Genomic DNA, 26,686 nt, shown 5'->3' on the forward strand with positions numbered 1-26,686 from the left:
CTCTGGAGCTCAGCCACAGTGATCTTTGGGTTCTTCTTTATCTCTCTCACCAAGGCTCCTCTCACCCGATTTCTCAGTTTGGCTGGACGGCCAGCTCTAGGAAGGGTTCTGGTCATCCCAAACGCCTTCAATTTAAGGATTATGCATTAGTGCATAAGTGCAGCAGAATTTCACAGCAAAGGGTCTGAATACTTATGACCATATGATATTTCAGTTTTTCTTTGATAACACTGTCCAATGAAGAGAAAGCTAGGTATGACAAAGCTGGTGATGCCCCAAATGATGATACACTTCCACACCCCCTAAATCACCCCCAGGCCTGATGAATCCACCAGATGGAGCAGTGATAACTGGTGACTAAATGAGTCTCCTGATGTGGCCAGTCTGATTATTCATTAATTGAGTTAATTAAATTGCAGGCGTCTCTTAAGAATACGTCCACACCCATCGCTCTAACATCTGATACAATATATTGGCTTCACATTTTTCCATGATTTTGGGTTGTGCTTTAAAAAATAAAATTATTAATGTTGTATTTAATAGTAATATAATTGGAGTGACAAGTAAAGACATAGAGACATAGAGCGCATTCCAAATTACTACAGCCGACGATCGTAACTGTTGAACTCTGTGACATGACTAAAGAACTCAGCAGATATTACATCTACATGTTTGTTCCTACATATTTACTGTACTGTGTCTGCTCAAAACTGCGGGAGTAAGGTTTAGATCAGTGATGTCACCGCTTACAGCAGAATGGTGGATATAGTTTTATGTCCTCAAACATAGATTTCACACCAACATGTGGTTCATTTTGTGATTACTCTCACAGTTTCGCTGGAAAAAGGTTGTTTAGCAGAGGTAGTGTTTCTGCCTTTTACAGTACATACAGCACCTCCATCACGTCACTTCATGTTTTAAATGAATGGGGGAGCCTTTCCCCCACAGTCTCCCTGCTATTGGAACAGTCCGGTAAATTCTGATTTTGAATTTAAAATAAAGTACAACAAGAATAGATTTTTTTGAATGTCTTTTCAGTGGTCAGTTTTTTTTTTTTTAATTTAATTTGAAAATAGTGAAAAAAAATTTGCTTTCGCTTAAATTAATGTTAAATGAATATTGCATATAGTGTATTGACTGGGGCCGAAGGGTGGTGCAGTGGGTAGCCTCAGTACCCACCTCACTGCGAGAAGGGTTCGATTCCCGGGGCGGACCAGGTGCCTTTCTGTGTGGATTTTGTATGTTCTCCCCGTGTTCTCTCCCAGTTCTCTGGCTTCGTCCCATGGTCCAAAAACATGCGTTAGGTTTATTGGTCACTCTAGATTGCCTGTAGGTGTGAGTGTGTGTGTGAATGATTGTCTGTCTGTGTGTGTTGCCCTGTGATGGACTGGCAACCTGTCCAGGGTGTACCCCGCCTCTCACACATAGATAGCTGTGATCCAGCACCCCCGCATGGGACTAAGTGGTAGAAAATATATTGGATATAGTGTATTGAACTCAAAATACACGTTTTTTGGCATTATATACACATTATCAATCCACACTTGATTTGACCAAAAACATTTGGCGGCTCACTGACCGAGTGTTTCTACAGACAGGTAGGTAAGACTAAATAAGTGAAACAAGTAGATCTCTGTGCCTGTCCACAATTGGCGCTTATTAAAATAATAATCAAGAGCAATTAATGAAGTACTACTGCAGTTCATAGATGTTATTCAAGGGAGGCTGGTAAAGGTTCGATGTGTTTTTCAACAGAACTTTCACCCAAGATGAGAAAACATTATCATACAAATGCGCCTGTCCGTGGGGAAGGGACGTGATGAACTCACAGAAACATCTCACCACCTACAGCTGGGTAAAAAACTCCAGCACATAAAATCCCTGGCTGAACTCAATACATGCGTGTACCTATGTAGGACTGCACATGGGAACACAGCGATAGAGATCTGCATGTTCACTGTTTAAGAGGAAAATGGCTCAGATTTATTTGCAAAATCTGATTCTCCCACAGGAATAATTTATTTTTAAAAGCCCCCAATGCAACGGAGCCTTCTGTAATGACATGCACCATCTTCATCATTAACTCAGTTTTAAAAGAAAATCTCTTTCCCTTAACTTTAAAAACTGACATATTTCCTCACACAGCTCAGAAGATTTATTTTTTTATCATTTGTCATCTCCTCATGGGCCAAATCATAATAATGAAATACCAACCTTGTCCTTTCCGAAATTAAAATCGGAACACTGCTCCCACCAAGGTTCGACTGCATGACGGATTATGATTTCCTCCATAATTACATATTAATATTTAAATGCATATGTAAACGCATTTCACCAGCATCCTGTCAACAGCGAACGCACATTCAAACCGCGTCTGCCAGAATCTTCTCTGCTACAAATCAAACGCTGCACGTGGGAGCACGCACCGCAGCTCGGTCAGCAGCGTGCAGCTGCTTATTTGCCGTAACTTGTAAATACTACCATACTAAATTCTATAATCGTCTGCCACAGACGACCAGAATACATTCTCAATGCATGCACTAAATAATATTAGTGATGTGTCTCATGGGCCAAATGACAATGATGAAATACCAAAGCCGATTGCCACCTACAGGCCAAAAAGACGTAACACACACTCTTGAAAATGAGGTGATAACGCGATTAAAATGGAAAAAAAATTAAAAAAAATTACAGTAGAGGTTTCGTTCGTAGAGGATCCTTTTCAAATGTGGCGAAGCTTTGTTTATTTACAAAATAAATAGTTCAAATATTGTTTGCACTGTAACGTCACCAAAAATTACAGAAAAGATTACAGTACACCCATCAAGTTTTAACAAATGTGCAATAAAAAATATAAACAGAAAACGCTTGAAAGCGCGTTTTATATTCCGTTATTACTCATTTCACCTGCACATAAAGTCATTGCAAAGTTATAGCCGTGTTCCTACAAAGTTAACCAGCTGTTTATTTCATTATTCCCTCTTTCATGTCCGTCTGTTGAATGAAAGTGGGCGGGGCCATCACGTCCCAGAGCGGGGACACTGGGGGAAGGGAAAACACGCATCAACATGCAGGACAAAGATCTGCGTTTCTCTGCCTGCTACAGCCTCGGCTGCGTTGGGTTGTTAGTGTCCCTTTCACCTGTACCATATGAAATGTGTTCCTACGAAGTTGATCAGCCGCTTTCAGAATCAGAATCGTTTTTATTCCCCAGGTTTGAACAGGGAAAACATTATTTTTATTTACAAAAAAAAATTAAAAGTTCACATGTGATTTGCCCGCTTTGATGTAGACAAAACTTTTCAAAGCGTTTTACTTTACATTCCGTTTATTTCGTTATTCCCACTTTTATATGTGTCTGATTAATAAAAGTGGGCGGGGCTATCAGTCCCGTAGCAAAGGTAAGTGCTGACTGTGGGGGCTGGGCGCATTAACATACAGGACAAAGACCTGTGTTACTCTGCTACAGCCTCCTCTTACAACAGCCTGTTGCTTTGGCCCGTTATTCCCCCACTTACTGGAGCCACATGTTGACAAAGTTGACCAGACGCTTTCATGTAGACACAAAACTCTTCAAAGCATTTTACTTTACATTCCGTTTATTTCGTTATTAATATACATGTAATTACAATTACATGTATACAATTACATGTATACAGAACTCTCTTTTTTAAAACTTGATGGGTGTACGGTCATCTTTTCTGTAATTTTTGCTGCTGAAAGCAGCTGATCAACTTCGTAGGAACACTTTTCAAATGGTACAATATAATGAATATTGTTTTCATTTGTATTTTCTTTTCTCTATTATACAGCCCCAGGAGACACTCCAGTGAACACCCGATGGCTTTGAGTAGGACCTGTGTATAATTAAATCCACATGCACCTACACTCAAAAAAATGAACTTTGGGTGTTGTTAGCATTACACTGTTGTATTACGTTGAAATTACGAAGAAAGGTTAATTTTAGTGAGGAAAATCAAGGCAGTTATGTTGAATTAACGTAATAATATTTGTTTTCAAAGGTACATAATACTGTTAATTTGAACCAACATAGCTCTTTCGTCTAAAAACGCACGACCGGGATTGAATGAAGTAACGAATGTCCCAACAAACTTTCCGTGATTATAGGCACGCATGCGCATTGCACTGGATGCCGCTTTCAAATCTTTCCCAGTAATTACGCAATGCCGTTCGTGCCATTTTAAACGACTGAGTTATGTTGGTTTAAATTAACAGTATTATGTATCGTTGAAAACACACAATATTACGTTGATTCAACATAACAGCCTTGGTTTTCCTCACTAAAATTAACCTTTCTTCGCAGTTTTAACGTAATACAACAGTGTAATGCTAACAAAACCCAAATTTTATTTCTTTAGAGTTTGAGCACTTTAAAAGCAATTATTTATCATTTTGCATGTGCTGTATTTTTGTATCAACTAATAAATTTTGTTGGTAGCGTTTTTGTTTCGCATTTGCCATCTGGATGATTCAGACGAATTTAACAATTGTAGTAAATTTCTGATTGAAGCACTTTATCGAAAGTCAGGTAAGGTGATCTGTTGATTAAGAGGTTGTGAGTTCAAATCCGTAGAGAGGATTGTTTCGTGAAGGGCAGAGGGTCTCAAATAAAGAACTAGAGGAGCGATCCGCCATGGGGATTAGTTACAATGAGAACCCTAAAAATTTTTTTTTTATTTTTAAATTTTAATAAATTGGACAAAAATGTGTTAGGTACACATTTTTGTGTGTACACATTGTACTTGTACACACAGGTGTACAAGTACACTGAACATAGTATAGGATCATGTTGCCTCAATGTAATAGTAACATGTTGACTGAACATAATTCCATGCGGTAGCATTTACTTAATAATGTTAAGTTCAAATAACTTAAGAGCATGTTGTTGGATTTATTTGTCCATTTTTATTTCTATTTAAGCAACTGCATCGTGTGGGACCGGTTGACATAACCCAGTTAAGTAAATCCAACAACTCATTTCTTTGAGTGTATGCTTCCCACCTTAAAAAAACATAAAGGCAGATGTATCTGTTGAACGTTCTCAGCAATCAGCAGGTATCTGTAAATCATTCTTAACATTAACTACAGCCTCAGCAGTTGCATGAGTCACACACTGACACTTAGCAAATCACAATGCAGTGATCTGGGAGTTTTTATGAAATAGCCATAGTTGATCATTGCTGAAATGTGCGTGAGTGAGTGAGTAATCTGGAGGGTAAAGGTTGAACCTTCGGATAGAACATTTATGACGAGTACCATATAACTGGTGGTTGTTAATAAGGATGGTAGTAATGAACAAAGTGTACCACTGGAATTCTGAACTGTAGAGGTGTATACCGCTTTCTCCACCAGGGAATTTATTGCAAATATGAAAAAGAAAACATGTACAAATACACCACAGTATCCATTTGCAAAGCTACACCTCAGACAATCACCTTACAACCCATAGTATTTGGCACGAACAACACATTTGCTGTATACGTTACCAGATATTCATCTGTTCTGTACTAGTAAATATACACTCAAACAGATTATAAAAGCATGTGACGAGCTAGATATTATGGATAAATGTTCAATTTACTACCTCTTTACATCACTTATCGCCCACTGGCACTGCTTCATGCCTCTCTCTCTCTCCCGAGGACAATCTAATCTAATGTTGTTTCAGGACCCAGCATGAAGGTGTTACAGGGTTAGAGGTGAAGTACAGGAGGATTCCAGAAGCAATGTCTAATAGGCTAAAAATGTAATAGTGTTGGAAAGGGTTGGGAGTGTATTTTATACATGGTGCAGAATTTGTTAACCTACCACTAAAATAAAAATATGAAATACTGAAATATGATCTAAATTGTACAGTTAAAAATTTATACTTCTTTCTATTATTATCTTATCATTCTATTATTATTATCATTAGACATGACAATATATTATAGTAAAAATAATTTATTTGAAGTCCACTCTGTTTGGATGTTTAATAATGTTGCATACATGTGTTAATAATCTAGCTTAACTCTGCATAACTGTGGGCAAGCATGCCACCAGTGAAACCAGAATGACAAGTGGGACCTGGTCACCATCCAGCAAATGACAAGACACACCCAGCAACTGAGTCAGGAGGCCATATGCTGTGAATCTTAGAGATGACCACCTTCCAGGGGAGGCAACAGTAGCAGAGAGAAACAACCTGGGCCATGTCAGTCTACTTGTAGAAAGTCAGTCTAATAAGACCAAACAACTTAATAGTCCATGTCCCTTAAGATGCCCTGAAAGGAAAACCCACCAACACCCAAAGGCAGACCTAATGAGCCAGTGCCCCCACAGTGATAAAGCAGAACTCATGTACAATTGCCTCAGGGACTGCAATGGACCCACAACATGGGGGAAGGCATAACAAGAAGTCAGCTAAAAAGACCACCCAGGAAGAAGAAGAAGAAGCGCTCTGGGAGAGGCCTTCAATATGTACACTTTTCAAGATTTAGATCTTGAAGATCTATCGTACTATAGCAGATGTTTATCTGATGACGCTGTTGCCAGATTCAAGCAGATGATTCCATAATCTTTTGCCTCATCTTATAGTCTCGTCTTGTAGCTACACAGAGACAGTCACCTTAATCCTTATGAACAGGTTGATTGTCTTGTGCATGATGATGCAGCTTCTCTACGTAAAATGTTAGACACAGTGGCTCCTCTGAAGAAAAAGGCAGTAAATCAGAGGAGGTTAGCTCCATGGTATAACTCGGAGGTCCCCAGCCTAAAGCATAGGACCAGACAACTAGAAAGGCAGTGTCATTCCAACAAAATAAATGTAAACTGCTTTGCACGGAAGGACAGTCTAATAATATAAAAAGGACTTTGTGCTGCTAGAAGCCTAGCAGTTATTCCTCCTTAATTGAGGAAAACAAAAACAGCCCTAGGTTTCTTTTTAGCACTGTAGCCAGGCTGAGTAAGAGTCATAGCTGTGTTAAGCCTACTATCCCCTTAAATCTCAGCAGCAATGACTTTATGAACAACTTTACCAAATAACATTATCACTATTAGGAAAGTCATTCATCGGCGACTTCCTCCAAATGACAGAAATCACTGTTTAGATCCAACAACTTTAATAAATTGACCAAGTCCTCTGTTTTACTTCTAGAGCTTTCCCCCCATAACTCATATGGAGTTAACTCATCCAATTCGTCCACTTATCTTTTAGACCCAATCCCAACCAGATTACTCAAAGAAGTTCTACCTTTAATCAGCTCATCCATAATAAATGGATATTAAATTAAATCAAATCAACCAGTCTGTACATATAGGCTATGTACCACAGGCTTTTAATGTGGCTGTGGTCAAACCTTTATTGAAAAAGCCTACTCTGGACCCTGAAGAACTAGCCAACTATAGGCCCCAAAAATCCTGGCTAAACAATTATCTGACCACCTGAGTAGGAATAACCAGTACAAAGATTTTCAGTCAGAATTTAGAAAACATCATGGCACAGAAACAGCTTTGGTCAGAGTCACTAATGATCTTCTCTTACTGTAGCTTCAGACAATGGTCTAGTTTCCATCATTGTTCTGTTAGATCTTAGTGCTGCATTTGATACATTTGATCATAACATTCCATCACAGAGATTAGAACATGGCATCAGAATCAAAGAACCAGTACTGCAATGGTTTAAATCCTACTTGTTGAACAGATTCCAGTTTGTTTATGTTAACAACAAATCCTCCATATGGACAAGAATTAGCTTTGGAGTACCACAGGGTTTTGTGCTTAGTCCAGTACTGTTCTGTGACCAGGAGGCAGAGCTTTTAGCTACCAATGTCCTCTCATGCATTTGTTACCTCTAGGCTGGACTATTGTAACACCTTACTCATAGGATGTCCAAACAGCTTCTTAAAAAGCCTACAGCTTATTCAAAATGCTGCCAATGTTCTGATGGAACTTACAAAGAAAGATCACATTTCTCCTACATTAGCTTCTCTGCACTGCCTGCATGTGAAATGTAAAATTCCCCTACTCACCTACAACACACTTAATGATAACGCTCCTTCTTATCTCAAAGACCTCATAGTTCCTTATTTTCCCAGCAGAACACTTTATTCTCAGAGCGCTGGGCTACTGTGGTTCCTAAAGTCTTTAAATATACAATGGGAGGCAGAGCTTTTAATGTAGCTACCAAGTTCCTCTCCTGTGGAACCAGCTCCCTGTTCAGGTTTGAGAAGCTGACAAACTCTCCACCTTTAAGATCAGGCTTAAAACCTTCCCTTTTGATAATGCTTATAGTTAGAGATGGTTCAGGTCACTGACAATGACTGCTAGTCACATGAACCATCTCTTAGTTAAGCTGCAATAGACATAGACTGCTGGGGGACTTATTTTATACACTAAGCTCCTCTGTTTCCTTATATCTCTTCTATCCAATAACCTACCATCATTGTTCCATGTTTAACTAACCTTGTCTTTTTCTCTTCAGTAGTTGTGCATCTCCCTCTCTCCCTCCCCCCACTTGTTGCTTGTTGTTGTTGCTGTGCTTTTCTCTCTGTCTATCACCCCAACCGGTCAAGGCAGATGTCCGCCCACATCCAGCCTGGTCTTGCTGGAGGTTTCTTCCTTGTTAGAGAGGGAGTTTTACCTCTCCACTGCTGATGTCAAATTGTCATTAAAGTCTTCCTCTATGTGGGATCTGTTGGGTTTAGCCGTGTAAGGTCTTAAACGTTACCTTGTAAAGTGCCTTGAGATAACCTTGTTGTCATTTGGCGCTATATAAGTAAAATTGAATTGAATAGATTCTAACTGTTTATTTTTGACTTTAGGAAAACCATTTCCATTTGGGACTTGGTAATGAGTTTGGAGTCAAGAAATCCCAACATGATTAAGTGTTGAAGTGTGAAATTACCCACTTTAATCAAAGACTAATACAATCTATAGGTAAGAAACAGTTTCAAATGTTTTGAACTGACTGACTTATATTTCTGTAGGGCCTCGTTCGTGTGTTTTTACATGCAGGTGTACGCAGAGTTCCAACAACTCAAACCAGAACCCTCCTAGCATATTTTATGGTGATCTTGACCGCCATATTCCTCGACTAATGGCCTTATTTAGGCAAAAAGACTAGAAAGAGAGCAGATGCTTTGGCTGGAAGTCCATGATTCGCAGGTGAACAGATGATATTACCATTAATGGGCTAAACTAATTGTTGCACACATTCGCTAATTCAAAGAAGCTTTTGAATATTTTAGGATTATTTTTGAATTTTGAGTTTTAACAGGATACATCGGTTTTCAGTGAATGTCACTGTCAACGGCATGACATTGACTTCAGAGATCCTGCTGCTCTCCATGCCCTTCTTGTGTATTTGAGTAAGTCTCTCATTTTTGTAAAAGGTGCAGTGAGTATCTTCAAATAATCAACAGCACCACTATATTTTCAGTTGTAAACATGTTTTCATTCTTACCTTTGTTGATACTACATTGCTTGATTGACAGATGTTTTTTCCATACCTTGCTACAGTATCTGACCTTAACAAAACAGTGTAAAGTTTTGTTGTTTTTTTTCTAATTGCGTTTTCTGTCTGATATTTGCAGACACTGTGGATTAATTTGTAATATGTGCTTCTCCTGCAGGATGAGTCTGATAAACCACAGATTGTGAATGTTGCAGTGGCCCTCCTCTCATTCATGTGTCAGTGGTACAGTTTACTACCAGCCTGTGAAGATTTTCGTTAGCCTCCTGTTTGGAGTGTATTTCTGTATTTCATGAGGTTCTGCAAACTGTATGTTTGTTGTGTAAGTTTATTTAATATATATTTAAATCATACTTGACAGATAGCTAAGCTGCATATACTTTTGGTTCTTAAATAATTTATAATTAATTATTATATTTGTCTAAGTTATGTTTCTCAAAATAATTGAGGGGAAGAGTTGCCAAAAAATGAGTTTTGAGTCCTGCAATTTAATTAAATTCTAGATTCTAACTTAGTTAACTAAGTTTAAGTTCTTTGAAATAAAATCAAGTGTCATACACCAATATATTTGAGTTCCATTAACTTGAAATTGTATGTTTGTATACTTTTTAATTTAAGTTCTGTTAACTTAATCCAAGGTGATAATTAAATACATTTTGAGTAACATTGACTAAAAATATTTAAGTTGGCTTCAATTTGACTTTAATAGTTATCAAAAAGAATTCATCAACTTAAAAGCATTGAGGCAATCAGTTGGCTTTTTTTGAGTTCTGTTAACTAATCAGGGTTTACAGTTCATAAACACTTTTGCAAGTTTTCTTGTGTGTATGAAAGATCATATCAGATTTTGGATCACATCTCTGCAGAAATAGATACCTTCAAGCAACATTGTAGGTATATTAAAGTGATGGACAAGTTGAACAAACAGTTCAAATCCGTAAACATTGCATTTGACAAGCATTAACTATTAATTACATGATATATACAATTTAATCAAGAAGAAAATTAGCACCAGCAGTATTTTAAAATGTATTAAATATATTATTCTAAATAAAATAGTTTATAATTTCTTGTTTTGATTTTATTATAATGACTATTACATTTAAATGCATTGTTGCATAGCAAACAACAACAGCTTTCTCTGTCAACGTACAGTTGTAGCACTTAAAAGTGTCTGCCTCTACGGCAATCAGTTTTCATTTTCAGCGCAGTATCACATTGTTTTTACCACATTGGAGCGTGTGTCACGTCTTTTTCGCCTATAGGTGGCGATCAGCCCCCACACTGGCCCCTATGATGTTGTCCTAAGACCACGTTATATGGGCGGAGACTTTGAAAGCTCCGGTAAATAAATACATTTTACGAAGTGTTCACAGTCTGTGGCGTTCTCGTGTGCTCTGGGAGAGTGTTCCACAGACTAGGTGCAGCTGAGCAAATTGTCCGCTCTCTTTTGAGTTTTGTCTTTGGCTAAATAAGTGTAAAACAGTCCTTATTACTCATGCAGAATCAATATATGCAGAACAATCAACTTGCTGCATTAACGAGTCAGAGATCTGCTGACTCCTGGCGTTCTGGCATACCATAGAGAGAGTTTCATACAATTTATTTATTTTTGTTATATAATATCCTCTACAAGTTAGCAGTGGTAGTCTGCCAGACGTGTGAAATACCATAAGAAGAACAGTTAAAAAAAGTCAAGTGAAAGGTTTTGGTGTCCCACAGCCTACGTAGGTGCAGCTGATCATGCTGCCCGATCTCCCATGGAGCTTTTTCTTTGTCTCGGAGCTAGTATTTCACACCTATTGACCAAGTGGTGACATTATGTTAACATGTCTCTGTGCCAATAGGGGGAAGGGATGTGAAGTTTGCTTTAGCGACTGAACCAACCAACCATCAGACGCCGTGTTTACGGCGCAGAGCGAGTTCCTAATCCACTGTGTTGCCTGTGTATTAAAAGTTTGTTTTTCTGCAGATATTGTGATTAATGTCATTCTGGTAAAATGTTGGAGCTTCCGTTTAAAGGACATTGGCTATATCTTACTGGTTTAACTGTTCTCACACACACCTTAAAAGTGGTCAAAGTAGTTTATGCTGCAGAGCAGAAGGAGTTATTTTTCGTTGTCATCCAGTACAACCGTTAACATTTGGAAACACACTGTGTGTCTCTTCTCTTAATATGTGCAATCAACAAAGTCTGGGCAGCAGGGCAACACGGTCCATGTACATTCTAACAGTTTGATCTCCCCACCAGAGTAAAAGCTGTTTTTTCCTCAAAACAAGAAAATGGGAAACAGCTTCAAATCCAATTCCGGGTCTAGTTTTGAAGACACTGTTTTCAGCTCGTTTATTTGTTTTAACACGCTGCTTTGATTAAATTCCGTTTGTCAGTTTTATAACGAGAAAAGAGAAAACGGTCCGTGTATGTTCCAACTAAACGACTTGTTTAGTTTTGAAAACACTGTTTTCAGCTCGTTTATTCGTTTTTAACACAGTCCTGTGATTAAATTCTGTTTTTCGCTTGATTTCAGCCGATGTTGTCTAGAAAGGAAAATATAAATCCATTACTTAAGTTGCCCTTGAGGACCGGCTTCCTACCGTCGTTGTACTGTGTTTCAAAATAGGTTTCTCACTTTCTTGCGTGTTCAGACACATTAACAGGTCCTCTGGTTCTAAAACGTTCTAAAACGACTCGTTTTCTTGTTTTCCCAGCTTTTATTCTGGACGGGGAAATGAAACTATACAACGTACACGGACAGTTTTCTCATTTCTCTTTTAAAAGTGATAAACGGCATTTAACTAAAGCATTGTGTTAAAAACGAATAAACAAGCTGAAAACAGTGTTTTCAAAACTAGACAAATAAATGGATTTAAAGCCGTTTCCCGTTTTCTTGTTTTGAGGAAAAAAACGGAAAACGAGAAAACGAGGACATACTGTATATAGACAGAAGGTCACATCACTGTCTGCTTCAGACGGTGACGCCACTTCCCTGATTGTCTTGTTGCCTACATTTGCACATGCATACATTTCTGGTTAAGCTCTATCTGGACACATTATCTGTCATTCGGGCTCTTACGTTTTATTCAGAGTCAGAGCAAACTATAGGTCATTGCAGTCTGAGTAAATTCTAAGAGTTTGGTTTGTTCACCAACCTAAAAGCTGCTATAGGAAGAGAACAACTTGGTTTTTCTTTCTCTGCTTTTTTCTTTAAACGATAAATCAGCTTTAAATCCAACTCTTTGCCTTGTGTTGAAAAAACAACAACACTTGAATTCCGTTTGTCGCTCATATCAGGAGAAACGAAAATCCAGTTTGTTTTTATTTTTTCTTCATGACCAACAAACCAGAAAACAAGTACAGATAATAGATTCCTATTTTATGTTATTATACTTATATTGTCGTATTGGATTGGCTGGAGGAGGGACAGTGTCTCTCAGCTCGCCTGGACACTGTGTAAAGACAACAGCAGCTTCGGCAATTGACAACAAACACTAGTGCACACTAGCGAGCAAAGACGCATAATAATCTATAATATTTTAAAAGTGAACTGCTCTATGGGGTGCCAAATGTAAAAGGAGTACCTATAACTAGTTTTCTCACATTTAACTAAATGACACAACATGTTTTCTCACATTTAGTTAAATGTCTAAAAGTCTAAATGTAAATGTTAAATGTTAAATGATAAATGTTAAATCTAAATGTTAAATGTTAAATCTAAATGTTAAATGTTAAATCTAAATGTTAAATGATCGAACTGAATATTTAAGTAGACTCCACCCCCTATGATCCTAGATCAGTGACGCAAACACGGCAAACAGTACGCATAGCTCCGCCCACATCTGACTCTGGATCGGTGCACGAAAATACTGGAGAGAAACCTGAAGTCGAAGCCATCATGGCCGCCAGCTCCGACTCCCTGCTGTTAGCAGAGATTGAACGGGCTGTAACGGCAGGTATGCGGGCTGAGGCTCCGCTTCAAACTGCTGTTCTGTCGTAAACACCATTAATGGGGAGTTAAGTAGGTTTAAATACAATATTTCTTTGGCGCCGGTGGAGAATTAGTTAGCTAACTATACTAGCTAGCCGAAGTTACGTCCAGGCTAAAAAAAAAAGTTTCCAGATCAGATGTGGGCGGGGTTGGCGCGCACAGTTTGAGGAGTTTGAGTTCGCGTCTCTGGTCTTAGACCAACGCTGTTTGAGGGTAGGGGTGGAGTCTACTTGCACAATCATGAATATTCAGTTTTACACTTGGCGAACATTTAAAGGGGTCATATCATGCAAAATCCACTTTTTAGACATTTTGGAGCGTTCCTATGACTCTATGGGTCACATATACACACACTGAGCACGGTAGAAATGCATTTCCTCCTTTTTTTCACATTTTGAAAACGTAAATTTTCTCATCCAATTGAGAGAGAGACCTCGTCCTACTATGAGACCGGGTCCCAGGTGTCGTCACCTTGGTCGGAAGTTCTCCCTGCAAATCCTGAACCACCACCCCCACAATGATCCCGAACCAAAACTAGACTTCCGCCATTTCCCCCCTCTCACTCACCGTGAACAGATGAGCATGGCAGCGCCTAAGTCCTCCAATAGAAATAGTTCATTTCTTTGGTGTTTTAACCAACACCAAAGTCTATTCACTTTACCAAGGGTTTAACAAGTGAGGACTTTGTGGGTCACTATTATTTTTAAAATATACAATACAATTTACAGTAAATTTAACATTGTCTCTTTTATACTGTAGGAAAAACAGTTGCCCACATGCAAGGAGGCTGTCAAACAGAGAAATCACTGCAGACTGTACACAGACATCTGCTTCCCAGCTCAGGAGTGAAGGTATGTAAGTTTGTATGTACTAACAGTAAGATAGGCAGTAGAAGATTTTAATTTTAATTGGTATATACTGTTTAGATTTTATATTTGGATTGTAACAAATGTTTATCTGTTGTTTTAGCACAGACAGGCCTGTCCTCTTGTTTGGTTTAATTTTTTGTCTGGTATTGTGTATTCTTACATTAGAGAAGGTTTTGACCTACATAATATTGAAAATTTCACTAATCTACAATTCTGATTGCAGTACCTTTTGTTTTGATGAGGTGATAGTGAGGACAGCCACAGCTTCCATCTGGTAGAGGACTGCTTCCGCTCAGTCTTACAAACAGTGATGAGAACAAGGATCACCACATCTCCCTGGTCATTTATTTACAACTATACCTGTCCTGCTGGAGAAACAAATCTCCAACATAACCAAGTGTACCCCCTACCCAGGACCTTGTTTACCCTACTTCTATGCATTTCGTCAGCAAGGCCCTGCAAAAGCTTCTGTCTTTAAACCCCCAAATTAATTAACTCAGTAACCTATACATTGCACATTGGAGTGTGAAGGTAACAGTTTGTTCTAGCTTTGGAGTAGTGGTGCATTTTTTTGGTTGACAATAAAGTTGGCTTTAACTATTACGTATTTCACTAAACTCTGTTTCTGAAGGGAAAACACTTTTATTCAGGAAATTATAGTATTGAAATTACATGTTTTTCTCTTTCTAATATGGTAAGCTATAAAGGTGAACCGGCCAAAAATAAATAACATAAATTATATGTAAATAAGATTTTTTTAATGAGTATTGCACTCACAAAAAACGCATTTTTACTCAAATGGTAAAGGAGTTATTCCACAGGTGGTCTACATCCATCATACAATGAGTGTTTTAGTGTTTTATCCATCAGGACACTCTGCCTTCACCTACAACCCAGGCATGAAGAGATGGCAACTCAGATTCCCAGGAATCCCCAGCACCAGCTCACTAGCCTCTGTAGACTAGATACCTGTAACAACTTCAGATACAGAGACATATTACTGTCAGATTTATCAAGAATGATCAAAAAACATAATTAAAAGCAGTAAAAATACATCAGGTCAATATATAATTTGAACCAATGCTTTTTGTTCCCAGGTAGGTCATGCAGTGATTGCTCTAAATATTAATGCACATTTTGTAAATAAAATTATGTCAGAGCAGCAGCACAAGTAAGACGAAAACAGTGTGAAATGTATTTATATTATTTCAGCTAGGCTCTCAAACTTATTTATTTGTATAATGTAAGCTAAAGTAGTGTTTTCTATTAGTTTTCCAGGTAAGTCGTGTTGTGAATATTCAAGCTGCACAGGCCATTCAGCATACGCATTAGCAACCGCTAGTCGCTTTGTATATTACATAAATCAATTAAATTGAAGTAAATGCGACATTACCAATGAGACACATCTTGCATCAGCTGAAATGTGGTGACTTCAACAGCCTCCTCTTCAGCTTCAGGGTCAGATTCGGGATCGTAGACGTATGGTTCTACTACGCTACGAACCAGCTGGCTAATGTCGTGCAGTCCTGTAGTGGGTCTTCTTCTGTGGAGGATTGCGGCATTCTCAATGTCGCACTACTGCCACCTATAGTATCCTAACCGTGCGGTGGCTCGTATCCATGGAGCCAATTTAAAAAAAAAAAAAAAAAAAAAAAGGTATGCGCTTCCGCACAGAGGTGTGGTGAGCAGCTTTGCTTGCGACACGCCCAGAAAACACAGCGTTTGCTGATGGGGAGTGAAAACCACATATTGACAGGGGCAGTGTGGACGATCTAAAGGGTTTTATGGAATGAAAATTTACAGAGACCTTACTGAGACATTGAAGTCCAATATTCTTTAGAGTGAAAAGCTGTATGATCAGGGAGCTTTAACATCTACATTTCACATTTAACATTTATATTTATCATTTAACATTTACATTTAACATTTACATTTAGACTTTTTCACATTTAACTAAATGTGAGAAAACATGTTGTGTCATTTAGTTAAATGTGAGAAAACTAGTTATACAGTAGGTGCTCCTTTTACATTCGGCACCCCATACTACTCTACATTTAATGATACAATAAAATTACATCGTTTTTTGTGTTTAATGTGCAGACACAGATAGAAATGAGCAGTCGGACCTTTTTCAGCTTGCTGCAGGATTAAAAATCCTTAGTCGGGGGACGTGCTACGACTGTAGTTACTAGTTATTACTCTGCTTTGCATTTGTTTGCGCGGAATGTTATAAGGCTTCCTGTTACCAAACACTGCAACACGAGGCCGCTCCAGGGCTGCGTGCACTAACACAACTATGCAGGATTGTGTCTGTAATCATTAGTGTCATGCTCACATACATCACTATGACAAAGCTCCTAGTGACTGGTCCAACAAGCCAAACTTGAAGGGGAATTCAGGACAGGAACCAGACGAGCTGACAGGCATTCATGTGACAACGAGCGGACCTGTCTCCGTAACTGGCAACAAACGTGACTACTTAGCAGAGGATTTAATTCCAGGTAACCTTCCTGGTCATAAGCAGAGCTGGCCCCATAAGCCACCATTCCCTCTATTATAGCCATGTGTAGTGTTAATTTGTTATTTCCAACTGGAGCTGTACTATTTGCTTTTAAATTGTCAAATAAACAGGGGTTAGTTTAAGGTTCAGTTTTCACCTCACGCCGTTTGTTGGCATAAGATAAGTTAAAGTAGCGTGTTTGACCTGTACCTTGGTGCCGGAGCTGACACTTAGCCTCTCCGAGGGCACGTCGACGTTTGCTCGCGGGTCTGGGTAGCTCGATGTCGGGGCGCCGTTGGTCTGGGCGCTTTCTCTGGGCAGGGGAATCCCCTCCGTCACGAACTCTTTCCGGCACCGCAGGTTGTGTTTGTTCAGCAGCTCAGCCGTATCGGCGTCCACCACGATAAGCTCCAATGTCTCGTCGGTGGCCCTGATCCTGGAGACCACTTGCTGATGGCTCTCGCTGTCCACACACTCCCCGTTCACGAATACCAGTCGGTCTCCCGCTAGCAGTCCGGCCGCAAAGGCAGGGGTGTCGGGCTCTACCAGCCTGATGAATTGGCCGCTCTTTCCCTTCTCTCCGTGCAAATGGAAGCCGTAGCCGCCGGATCCTTTCTCCATCACACACAGTCTGGGTCGGAGAGTTGTCATGTTTCTCACTTACTATTTTCACCGACGAACACTTGAAACACCGCGGTCCAAACTCTTTAAAGACGAAGAGTCAACTCATATATATGTGTGTGTGTGTGTGTGTGTGTGTGTATACATATATATAGTACAGTATATATGAAAGTGGCACCTGCCGCGCGCACTTCCGCTAAAACTTTGTTCACTCCGTCTTTATTTTCCCCCAAGCGCCACTGTCCCGTAATCAGCGGAAGTAGCATGTAAAATGAGCACTTCCAAAATAAACTTGACAATTTCACATTAAAACAAACCCACACACTAGTACATAGGAAAGATTTATAAATATAATAAGCTGCAATAGTAAATAATAATAGTAAAATATAACTATAAAAAGTAATTTCTCAAGAAATTACGTGGGAGAGCTGATCTGCTGCTGCAAGGATGCCAAACGCTGATTGAGCTGCTGACATCATAAAGTTGACTACAACAAAACGATGAAAACGACAAAACGTTGACAAAGATTACAACGATGACAGCATTTAAAAAGATGGTGATAAAAAGATAACCATTAAAAAGATGACCAAGGTAAAAAGATGACAAGATTAAAAAGATGACAATGATTCAAAAGTTGACCAAGGTAAAAAGCTGACAAAGATTAATAAATTGACAAAGATTAAAAGTGGACCAAGGTGCATTGTTGACAATTATGAAAAAGTATTAAAAGTATTAAGGAAGTATTTGTAATTAATTGCTTAACTGTGTAATAGTTTAATAACTAGTCAGAACCAGTCAGAACCATTTAAGGTAATAAATTACATCTGTGCTTTTATTTTGAAAGAATTTAGAGGTCGTATGAGTGATTACTAAACTATAAAATAGTCATTACATAGTCATAATTTATCATTCAAAAGCAAAATAACCCTATTAAAGCAGAAGATTTAGATTAAGCCCTTTCAGAATAAAAGTACCATAGTGTGTGTGATTATTTGCTGAACTGTAAAATTGTCCCATTAACGATTGGTAATTATTCAATCAGAACCAGAAATTTTCCAAAAATCTTGCCATTTAAGTTAATAAATTGCATTGGTGCTTTTATTTTGAAAGGATTTAGAGGAAATGTGTAGGGGTAACTATGTAACTGTCAATTAGTCGTTGAATTGAATTGAAATTGTAATTGACAAAGTATAGTGCCTATTCTCATCAACAAACTCAGGGGAAATGAGGTCTCAAGACCAGGCACAGACAGACGCCCCCTTAGGGACCTCACAGACTTACCCAAGCTTAGACCTCCAGGTCCCAAGGAGTTACTATGTCCTTTCCCCCAAATGCTACTCTCCGTACCGATTTCTGCAAATGTCTTTATTTCTTTTTTGGTTTACAATTGTGGTGGAAATTTTCCATAAAGAAGTAGATGAGAGAGAGTTGTCCTTTTGTGCAATTTATTGAAATAATAAAGAAAATAAAAATAATGGGGAAAGCAAATAAAAAGCATGGATGTTGATCGTGCACATCAACAAACCAAAAACCAGCTGGGGAGATCAGTGCACACACCACGAAGGTGTGATGCAAAGAGCCCACGATCCTCAAGTTGCTTCTGCCTTTTAGCTTCTCTGTCCGACTAGGGTGGAATGTCTTTCCAACCCAATCAAATGACATGCACCATCTCCTCCCTGTCGCAGTGTGTGTGAAGATTTTTACTTTCTCACACCTGCATCGCTGACGTCCAACTATCTGTGAGAAAGGAGCACCAAGTCTCAACAGACAGAGACACAACTCCCTGACCTTGGGTTTGGGAGCTAGAGTTGAGAGTCTATCAGGCAGAGACAACCATTGAACAATGTAGGTGAAATGTCAAATGCATACAGTAAGACAAAACATAAGATATTAATTGCAGAACATAAGTCATAACTCGTATAATAACTGCATAGAAATAAGGAAGAGACATAGAAATAAGGAAGAGACAATTTTTGCCATAACACAATGCATTAGGATGATTTTTTATATAATACATTTACATTCTATAAAATACATTAGCCAACAGAGTCTTTATGACTGAATGACCAAGATGTAAAGTCAGGTTTTATCCATTCTAGCCTGTGGGGACTGTGTATGTGTGACACCAGCCTAAAGACTATACTGTAACTTTGTTTCCCCACATGGGGGTGATGTTTAGTCTGCTAGTCTGTTAGAACATTGGCTATGTGGTTTTAACAGTAATCTTGTTTCCTATGCCCAATAGGGTTCAGAGACAGGACCTGTCACCAACAGGTTTGATCATATCTGGTTGTTTGCTATATGTTGTCTTTTTTTAGCAGTAGGCTTGTCTCCTAAACACTATGGAGTTCCAGAATGGGACCAGTTTGTTACTAACAGGTGCACTTCCTTACTGTTAGTGTCTGTATATAGTGTCTTCATTGTCCATTTGTCAGTGCTAGTGTTCCCTGACCTCTAACTCTGGTTAGTATCTTCAGTCAGTTTGTTAGTTGGTTTGTACTTGTGTAAGTCAATGTGTTTTATTGCGATTTATTAGGTCTTGCTTGTGCATTTCTTTCTAATTTGCCAAATTGATAATTGTTTTCCTTACTTAAATCACGTGATTTACATTTCCTAGCAGAACGGATTATTTTTTGTTAGCTCCTGCCATGTGCAGTGAGTTTTTTTTTCCAGACTTGCAAGAAGTGTAGTTCCTGCATTGCAGTAGAGACTCGAGACCTCCTACTCGACTCAGAATCAACCTTTTGAAGCGGAAGTGTTGCCAAGCAGAATCTCGAGCGCGTTCCAAATCATGTAACCAATGAGAACGAGAGGTGTCTATCAAAATCTCCTCTTAGCTTAGCTCATTAGTCGTGCTTACGACGAGAGAGGTTGGCATTAAAAATAGTACAATGAAGCATTTACAATGTATATTTCTTTCACCTGCCCAAACTATGTAATACTATCACTCACATTAGAAATAATTAAAGTCTTGTTGCATGTATACGTATTTCCATTTAACATAATCCAGGGTACAGAAACTACATATTCACATTCTTCGAATCCAAAGAAATCATTTATCTTTCCTTTCACATACTTTATATTTTTTACCTCAGAAACAGGGCCCATTTCACAGTCAGAGGGCTGAGGGCAGATGCAAAATATAATGCTATTTACGTGTGATATTTATGTCTGGAAACAATGTGTTGAAATGTTTTAAATGCTGCTCTATTAGCACCTTCAGTGTTGAGAGTGCAATAACAGGTGAAAACAAAAATTTGACTATCTGTAAAAACTTGCACAGCATTTTTGTGAATTTATTATCTTTAACTGTGTCCATAAAAATGGCAAAATATTCAATAAACTAACATTTGACCAGCAGACTGCTTCAATTTATTGTCATTTGATGATAACGTGTTATTAGATATGGGGCAAGGTTTATCTATAGATGAATAAGGGAAGCCAATAATTACACTGTTGAATGTGTCTAAATAAATAAAGGTTTATGTTACCTAATGTATAATAAGAGGATTGTAAAATTCTACTTCATCTGTATACAAAATTATTTGCAAAGCAGTGGGGACATTCACTAACAGGGGGTGTGACTTAAAAAGATCTCCATCAAATAAATCATAAAAAAATCCATCTCTGCATGGTTGTGGCCCATCTTCAATCATTTCAAAAACCTTTGAATGCAACAGCAGCTGCTCCAAACTTCTTAATAATAGTATATAATAAAAGCACTTTTGTTTATAGATAGTAGTAATAGTAATAGTTAGTGCTCTGTGGTCTCCACTATTCACATAACATTCTGTATCTTTTAAAGTCACAGTTTCTGGTTCAATTGGTTTTAACAGTTCTTTGATTGTCTTATTTGGAAATAAGTTGTACTCATTTAATCAAAGGGGTCAACAAACCGGTCAAATATCTCCATTGCTGCAATCTTCAGTTGATCCCCAGAATGTCTCTCAATCACATTTCTCTCTTAAAAATGTAGGTGCTCTATTAATGCAGCCTGATATTGCTGCACTCCATTCACGATTTGGTTAACAGCTCTCTCTCTCAGCTTGGGACGAGAAGGACAAGAAGAGAATGCCAAAGTTTATACTTTCTCGATACTGCAAAGCTATGTGTATAGACTGATGTTGTAGACTGAAGATGTAAAAAAAAGATGGCAAAAGTGGATACAACATGATTGTATGTTCGTATTGTATAGGGTGTAAGATAACAGTACAAGCACAATCATATTAAACAAAAAGTTGGCATTGCAAACATTAGTTTGAACTGCAGTTTAATGGCACTGTATATCACAGTAATAATAAAAATTATTCAGTGTAGTAGAAGAACCTTTTCTTTTAGGATAAAAATTATGGTATACAATTTATCCATAGATACTTGTCACAGTCTCTGGCTCTGTTCCTTGTTTTATTTTGGTTCCAGTTTCCATTTCCGGTTTTATTTTGGTAGCACTCCCGGGTTCTGTTTCTGTCCCTGCTTTACTTCCTGTTTACGTCTTGTCACAGCTGTCCTGGTCATTATCCACACCTGCACGTTATCAATAATCAAGTCACTTTGTATTTAACCACCACCTGTTTCCCTAGCTCTTTGTCAGATCGTTGTTTGTGTGTACCCGTCACATTCCCCGTTCGTTAATTCATCCGGCCGTGTTTTCACGTACCCTGTTTTGACCGTTGACTCTGAGCCTGCCTAGTCCCCGTCTGCCTTGTCTGCCGTGATTATCTACCGCTGTCTGTTACCGACCTTGCCTGCCTGACCACGATCCTGTGCTCGACGATTCTGGTATTGTAACCCCTCTCGTGTATGAACCTTGCCTGTCCCTGACGCTGTCTCTGCCTAACCTGGAATAAACCACCTTTTGATCACCGTCAACCTGTGTTACGCTGTGCATTTGGGTCCTCACCCGAGCGTTCCTGACAATACTAATATAAATCAAAATTGTACACACAATAGATCAAGTAAACTACAGCAAACTAAGAGAGAAAGTGGTGCTGGGGTACTTGTGTTAATCGATGGGCTTCTCTGGCTTGAAAAAGAAAAGCACTTGCTTGCTTAACAAATTCAGAGTTCACACGTCCATCTCCTCTGTCTTGAACTCTAGTCTGAAACATGTTAACAGCAAACATTTGTAAAATGTTGATATTGGTAAGTATTCGTCCACATATTTATTGTTTACTGTAAGTTTGTCACGTTCCATGTCACTTCCTGCTTTTACTTTGAAAGTACTTCATGTTCACGTCTCACCTCAGCTGTTTTTGTCTTCACCGGGTCCCATTACCCACACCTGTCCATAATTAGTAATCTACACCAGTATTTAGTCTCCACCTTTCACACACTCTAGCTGCCAGATTGTCAAGTCTACTATCCAGCGTTCTAGTCATCGTCTCTTGTTTTTTGATCCTGCTCACTCCTGACCCTGAATCCTGTCTGACTCTTGCCTGTACCTTCGCTCGGATATCGACCCTTGCTTGACCATTTGACCCGTGAGTTTGTCTAGTCCTTACCTGTACCGTCGCTGTGCTTCCTTGTGTACCGAACCTTTGCCTGCCTGCTGGACCTGATATTGTTTGCTCCTTGCCTGTGCTTAAAGACCGTGCCTCCTCTGTGTATGACCTGGACTGATTGACTACGATTGTGCTAATAAACCCTGATTCCTTCTTCACCACGTCTGTGCGCTGTGCATTTGGGTCCTCCTCCGTGTGTTCTGACAATGTTTATGGGACATGCCCTAATTTTTCATTTTCCTATTTAAGAAATTTTAAATGACAGTGAAATTATTTATACTTGCATACCAAGATGTGACCATAAAAAGTGACTTGCCATGTAGAATTGTACAATCCTCTTGTGTAATAATCCCTGAAGCCTCTGGAATCCCCTGTGAAGGACAGACCACTTTAGAGTTGTTCCCAGTAGGTGGATGGTTGATAGTGTAATGTGTGCACGGACACAAAAGATGAGGCAGCTGAATGAAGTTAGTCAGTTTACTTGTCTTCTGCTCTAGACAGACATTGTACAGACAGTTGGTTCAAGTGCCGCTGTTGTTACCGGCTTGCTACTGTGATACTGATGCGTAACTACGCACATGCACAGAACATAATACATGATGCATTCACTGACTCTCTGTATAAGTAAGTGCTTGATGTTTCTGTAAACATTACAGGTAGTAGTTGCCCCGTGTGTTCCAGGTCTGCCATTTAGAAACAATGTTTGTTCTTCTCCCCTTCAACTTGTAGGAGGTGATGCGTGTGCTTTTGCTTCATGTGCTAGTAATAGGAGTTATACACACGGTACTCACTACTGCAGCCATCTATGCCACACACCACACGAAAGTCAGGGCTGCGACTATGCATAGAGTTAATGTGACTCAAAAGTTTTTTCAGAGTCAATGCTACAAAAATGTAGCATATGAGACAGCGCCAAAACATCTAGTAGATGTGGACAGTTGCTGTCAGGAAGCTGTCAGAAAGCAAAATCTGTTGGTATAATTAAAAAAACGAATAAGAATAAATCATTTTTATTTTGTCTACTTTGAATAACACCTGAACACAGTCGATGGTGACTCCCACACGTGTCAACTGCGATTATAATATCATACAATAAAAGACACTATTAACATCTTTATACTAAAACTATAACATTCTTGACATGACATAACATTAGTCACCCTTGGACAACGTTTAAAATGTATTGACTATAATATGTTGCTAAACAAGTTATAACGTCAATTTATAACGCTGCTCAATGTTACCTACAGAGGTTCACGCTGGTTCAAGGTCTCTCCGAGTGCAGCGAGTGGTCTTCTTCTTTTGTGCTTCAAATTGGCAGTTTGCATTAGTCAGCTAGCGTATTACCGCCACTTGTAGTTGGTCATTTTCCTCTTGAGTTTTATTGGCAGTTTGCAAAGCACAGTAGGTCACGCCTGAGCTGCGATAGGCGGGAAAATTCTTCTTCTGTCTGGTATTCGGTAACATCGATGTTGCATTACTGCCAACTTCCGGTTACTCCCGAGCCGCACGCATATGTTAAATGAGCGCGAGAAGAATCACCGTCGCCTGACAAAGTTTGCAGTGGCATTGAATTGTAAGTTGTACTAAATATTTCTTAACTTGTTTGCAGTGCGCAAATAAGTTTCTATGTTTCGTTGTACAACGTTATTTATTGTGTGCTTTTTGTAGATAACTAAACATATCAGAAGCTAACTAAAGTTAGCTAGCTAACTAGCTAAGTTGCTAGCTAAACTAAGTGTTGGCAAGGTCAGACATCAGCATGGAGCAACTGGATGATGGCGCTAAATCCACTCTAATGGGTAATGTATGAATGTTAATGTAAAATTGATGCTGATACATTTCTAATTTTAATAGACAGATTTGTATAAAGAAAAATGCAATGATGTTTAAAAATAAATGGAGGGTGAGGGGTTCTCAGTCCTGAATTTAGATGTGGGCAACATTGACATGTGTTAATACTCGGCTTGAATTATTAGCCTTTTCTGCTCGTATCTTCCAATTTGTCTGCAGCCGCAAACGAAAGTGAGGAAGTGTTACACACTGTGACTCGTGAAGACCTACGTGACCTTTTTTACGGCCCAGAATATTTTTTACGAAGAAAAGCAGTTTGGCGTGCCTGTTTTGGATAAGGTGATCGTGGTGATTTGGATGAGGTCAGTTTTTTGGAAAGATTGTACAAATTTTGAATTACTCTCAATATTACCGATAGCCAGAGAAAGGGAAGTTTGTAAATTCAAATCTATTTGGATTTAGTCAAAAGCTGTGTGTATCAAAGATATAGTATGAAATACTTCGACACCAGTGAAAGAGTGTTATATTCATGCCAAGTATGAAACCCCTGGAAAAGTTGTTAAGGTGTCCTTCCCAGAACATGTGTTGCACACAGGCACTGACCTTGAGCAACAACGAAAACAATTGTTTGAGTTGGCAAAAAAGGAGAAAAGGAAAACTTTCAGATGTCAAAGGGGCTCAGATGCCGACTAATCCACTATGACCAGTATGGTTGCAATTCTGAGTGCAAAGACAGAAAGAGAAACAGACACCCATCAAACAGATACCCATCAAAACCAAAAGTCACAGCTATGGCAAAGAGAATAGTGGAATACTAGTCTTCATGGTTTAGCGCTGAAATGTATCTATTTGATTGCTGTAGTGTTTCAGACTCAGTAGTTACAGGGTTTTTTTGCATTTTTTAGCAGTACAGAAAGCGGTACGTTCCAGTGTTGCAAATTGACCAAATTGTGTAGTATTCATATTTGATAAATAATCTTGCTGTCACGTCTACGAGTCACATCCTGCGTTACTGCATTATACTTCCGGTTTCCTGCCACCTACCTTAGTTCAAGCTTTACTTCCGGTCGTCATTAGCCTCACCTGTTCCATATCAGTAATTATCCTCAGCATTCTTAAGCACCCTCAGCCCCAGGATACCTTGCCAGATCGTTGTAAGCCAGACTACACTTTCCAGCAATTAGTTACTCTGTTCATGTGCCTTGACTCTGTTCCGTTTCTGACTTCTGATTCCTGCCGACTCCCTGATCTGTACTACTGCTTGGATTGCTCCTGGATAACGAACCTGACCGCCCGACGACGAGACAGCCCGCTCCCTCACGGTACCGTAATACTGCGATCTTCCGTTACCGAACCTCTGCCTGCCCCCGGATCCGAACCCGCCTGCCCCACCGGTACCGAAGCCCCGTTATCAACTGTGCATGACCCGGATTGTCTGATTCCGAATAAACCGTTTAAACCTACGTTCTGCCTGTGGTCTCTGTGCTGTGCATGTGGGTCCGAGCTCTGCCAAAGCCTGACACTTGCACTTGTTCAGCACTTTTCTGACTTACTCAAAATGCAAAACAGTGCATTTTATTCACCCATTTGCACACCTACAACCACATTCACACACCAGTGACTCTCCTTCTGCGGATGTTGGGTCCAACTGAGGACGGTCCCACGTCGCTCCTTCGGGCTGTGCCCAGCCGGGCCCTGTGGGAATAGGCCAGGCGCTCGCATACGAGCCCCAACCCTGGGCCTGGCTCCAGGGTGGGGCCCCAACTGCGCCATACCGGGCGATGTCTCGGTCCTTGATCGTCCGCCTTTCATAGGGGGTTTGTAAACAGCTCTTAGTCTGGCCCGTCGCCCAGGACCTGTTTGCCTTGGGAGACCCTACCAGGGGCATTTAGCCCCCGACAACATAGCTCCCGGGGTCATTCGGGCACACAAACTCCTCCACC

At 39.4% G+C, this 26,686-nt stretch overlaps 2 protein-coding genes across 4 annotated transcripts in view; both read right to left on the reverse strand.

Annotated features, from left to right (window-relative positions):
- Positions 1-17,696, reverse strand: part of nherf1a (NHERF family PDZ scaffold protein 1a) — a 49,237-nt gene extending 31,541 nt beyond the window's left edge. The window contains exon 1 of one of the 2 annotated variants that reach the window (XM_055504167.1): positions 17,038-17,696. In XM_055504167.1, the coding sequence (XP_055360142.1) occupies positions 17,038-17,478 (441 nt within the window). In that variant the 5' untranslated portion in view covers positions 17,479-17,696. The remainder of the gene's footprint in view (positions 1-17,037) is intronic. The other variant, XM_029133576.3, reaches the window with a different exon arrangement.
- The window catches only part of LOC129603358 (uncharacterized), a 395,454-nt gene that overhangs the window by 359,411 nt on the left and 9,357 nt on the right, over positions 1-26,686 (reverse strand). The gene's annotated exons all lie outside the window — the stretch shown is intronic.

The sequence above is a fragment of the Betta splendens genome, chromosome 19, assembly GCF_900634795.4.
Source record: "Betta splendens chromosome 19, fBetSpl5.4, whole genome shotgun sequence".
In the NCBI taxonomy this organism is placed as follows: domain Eukaryota; kingdom Metazoa; phylum Chordata; class Actinopteri; order Anabantiformes; family Osphronemidae; genus Betta; species Betta splendens.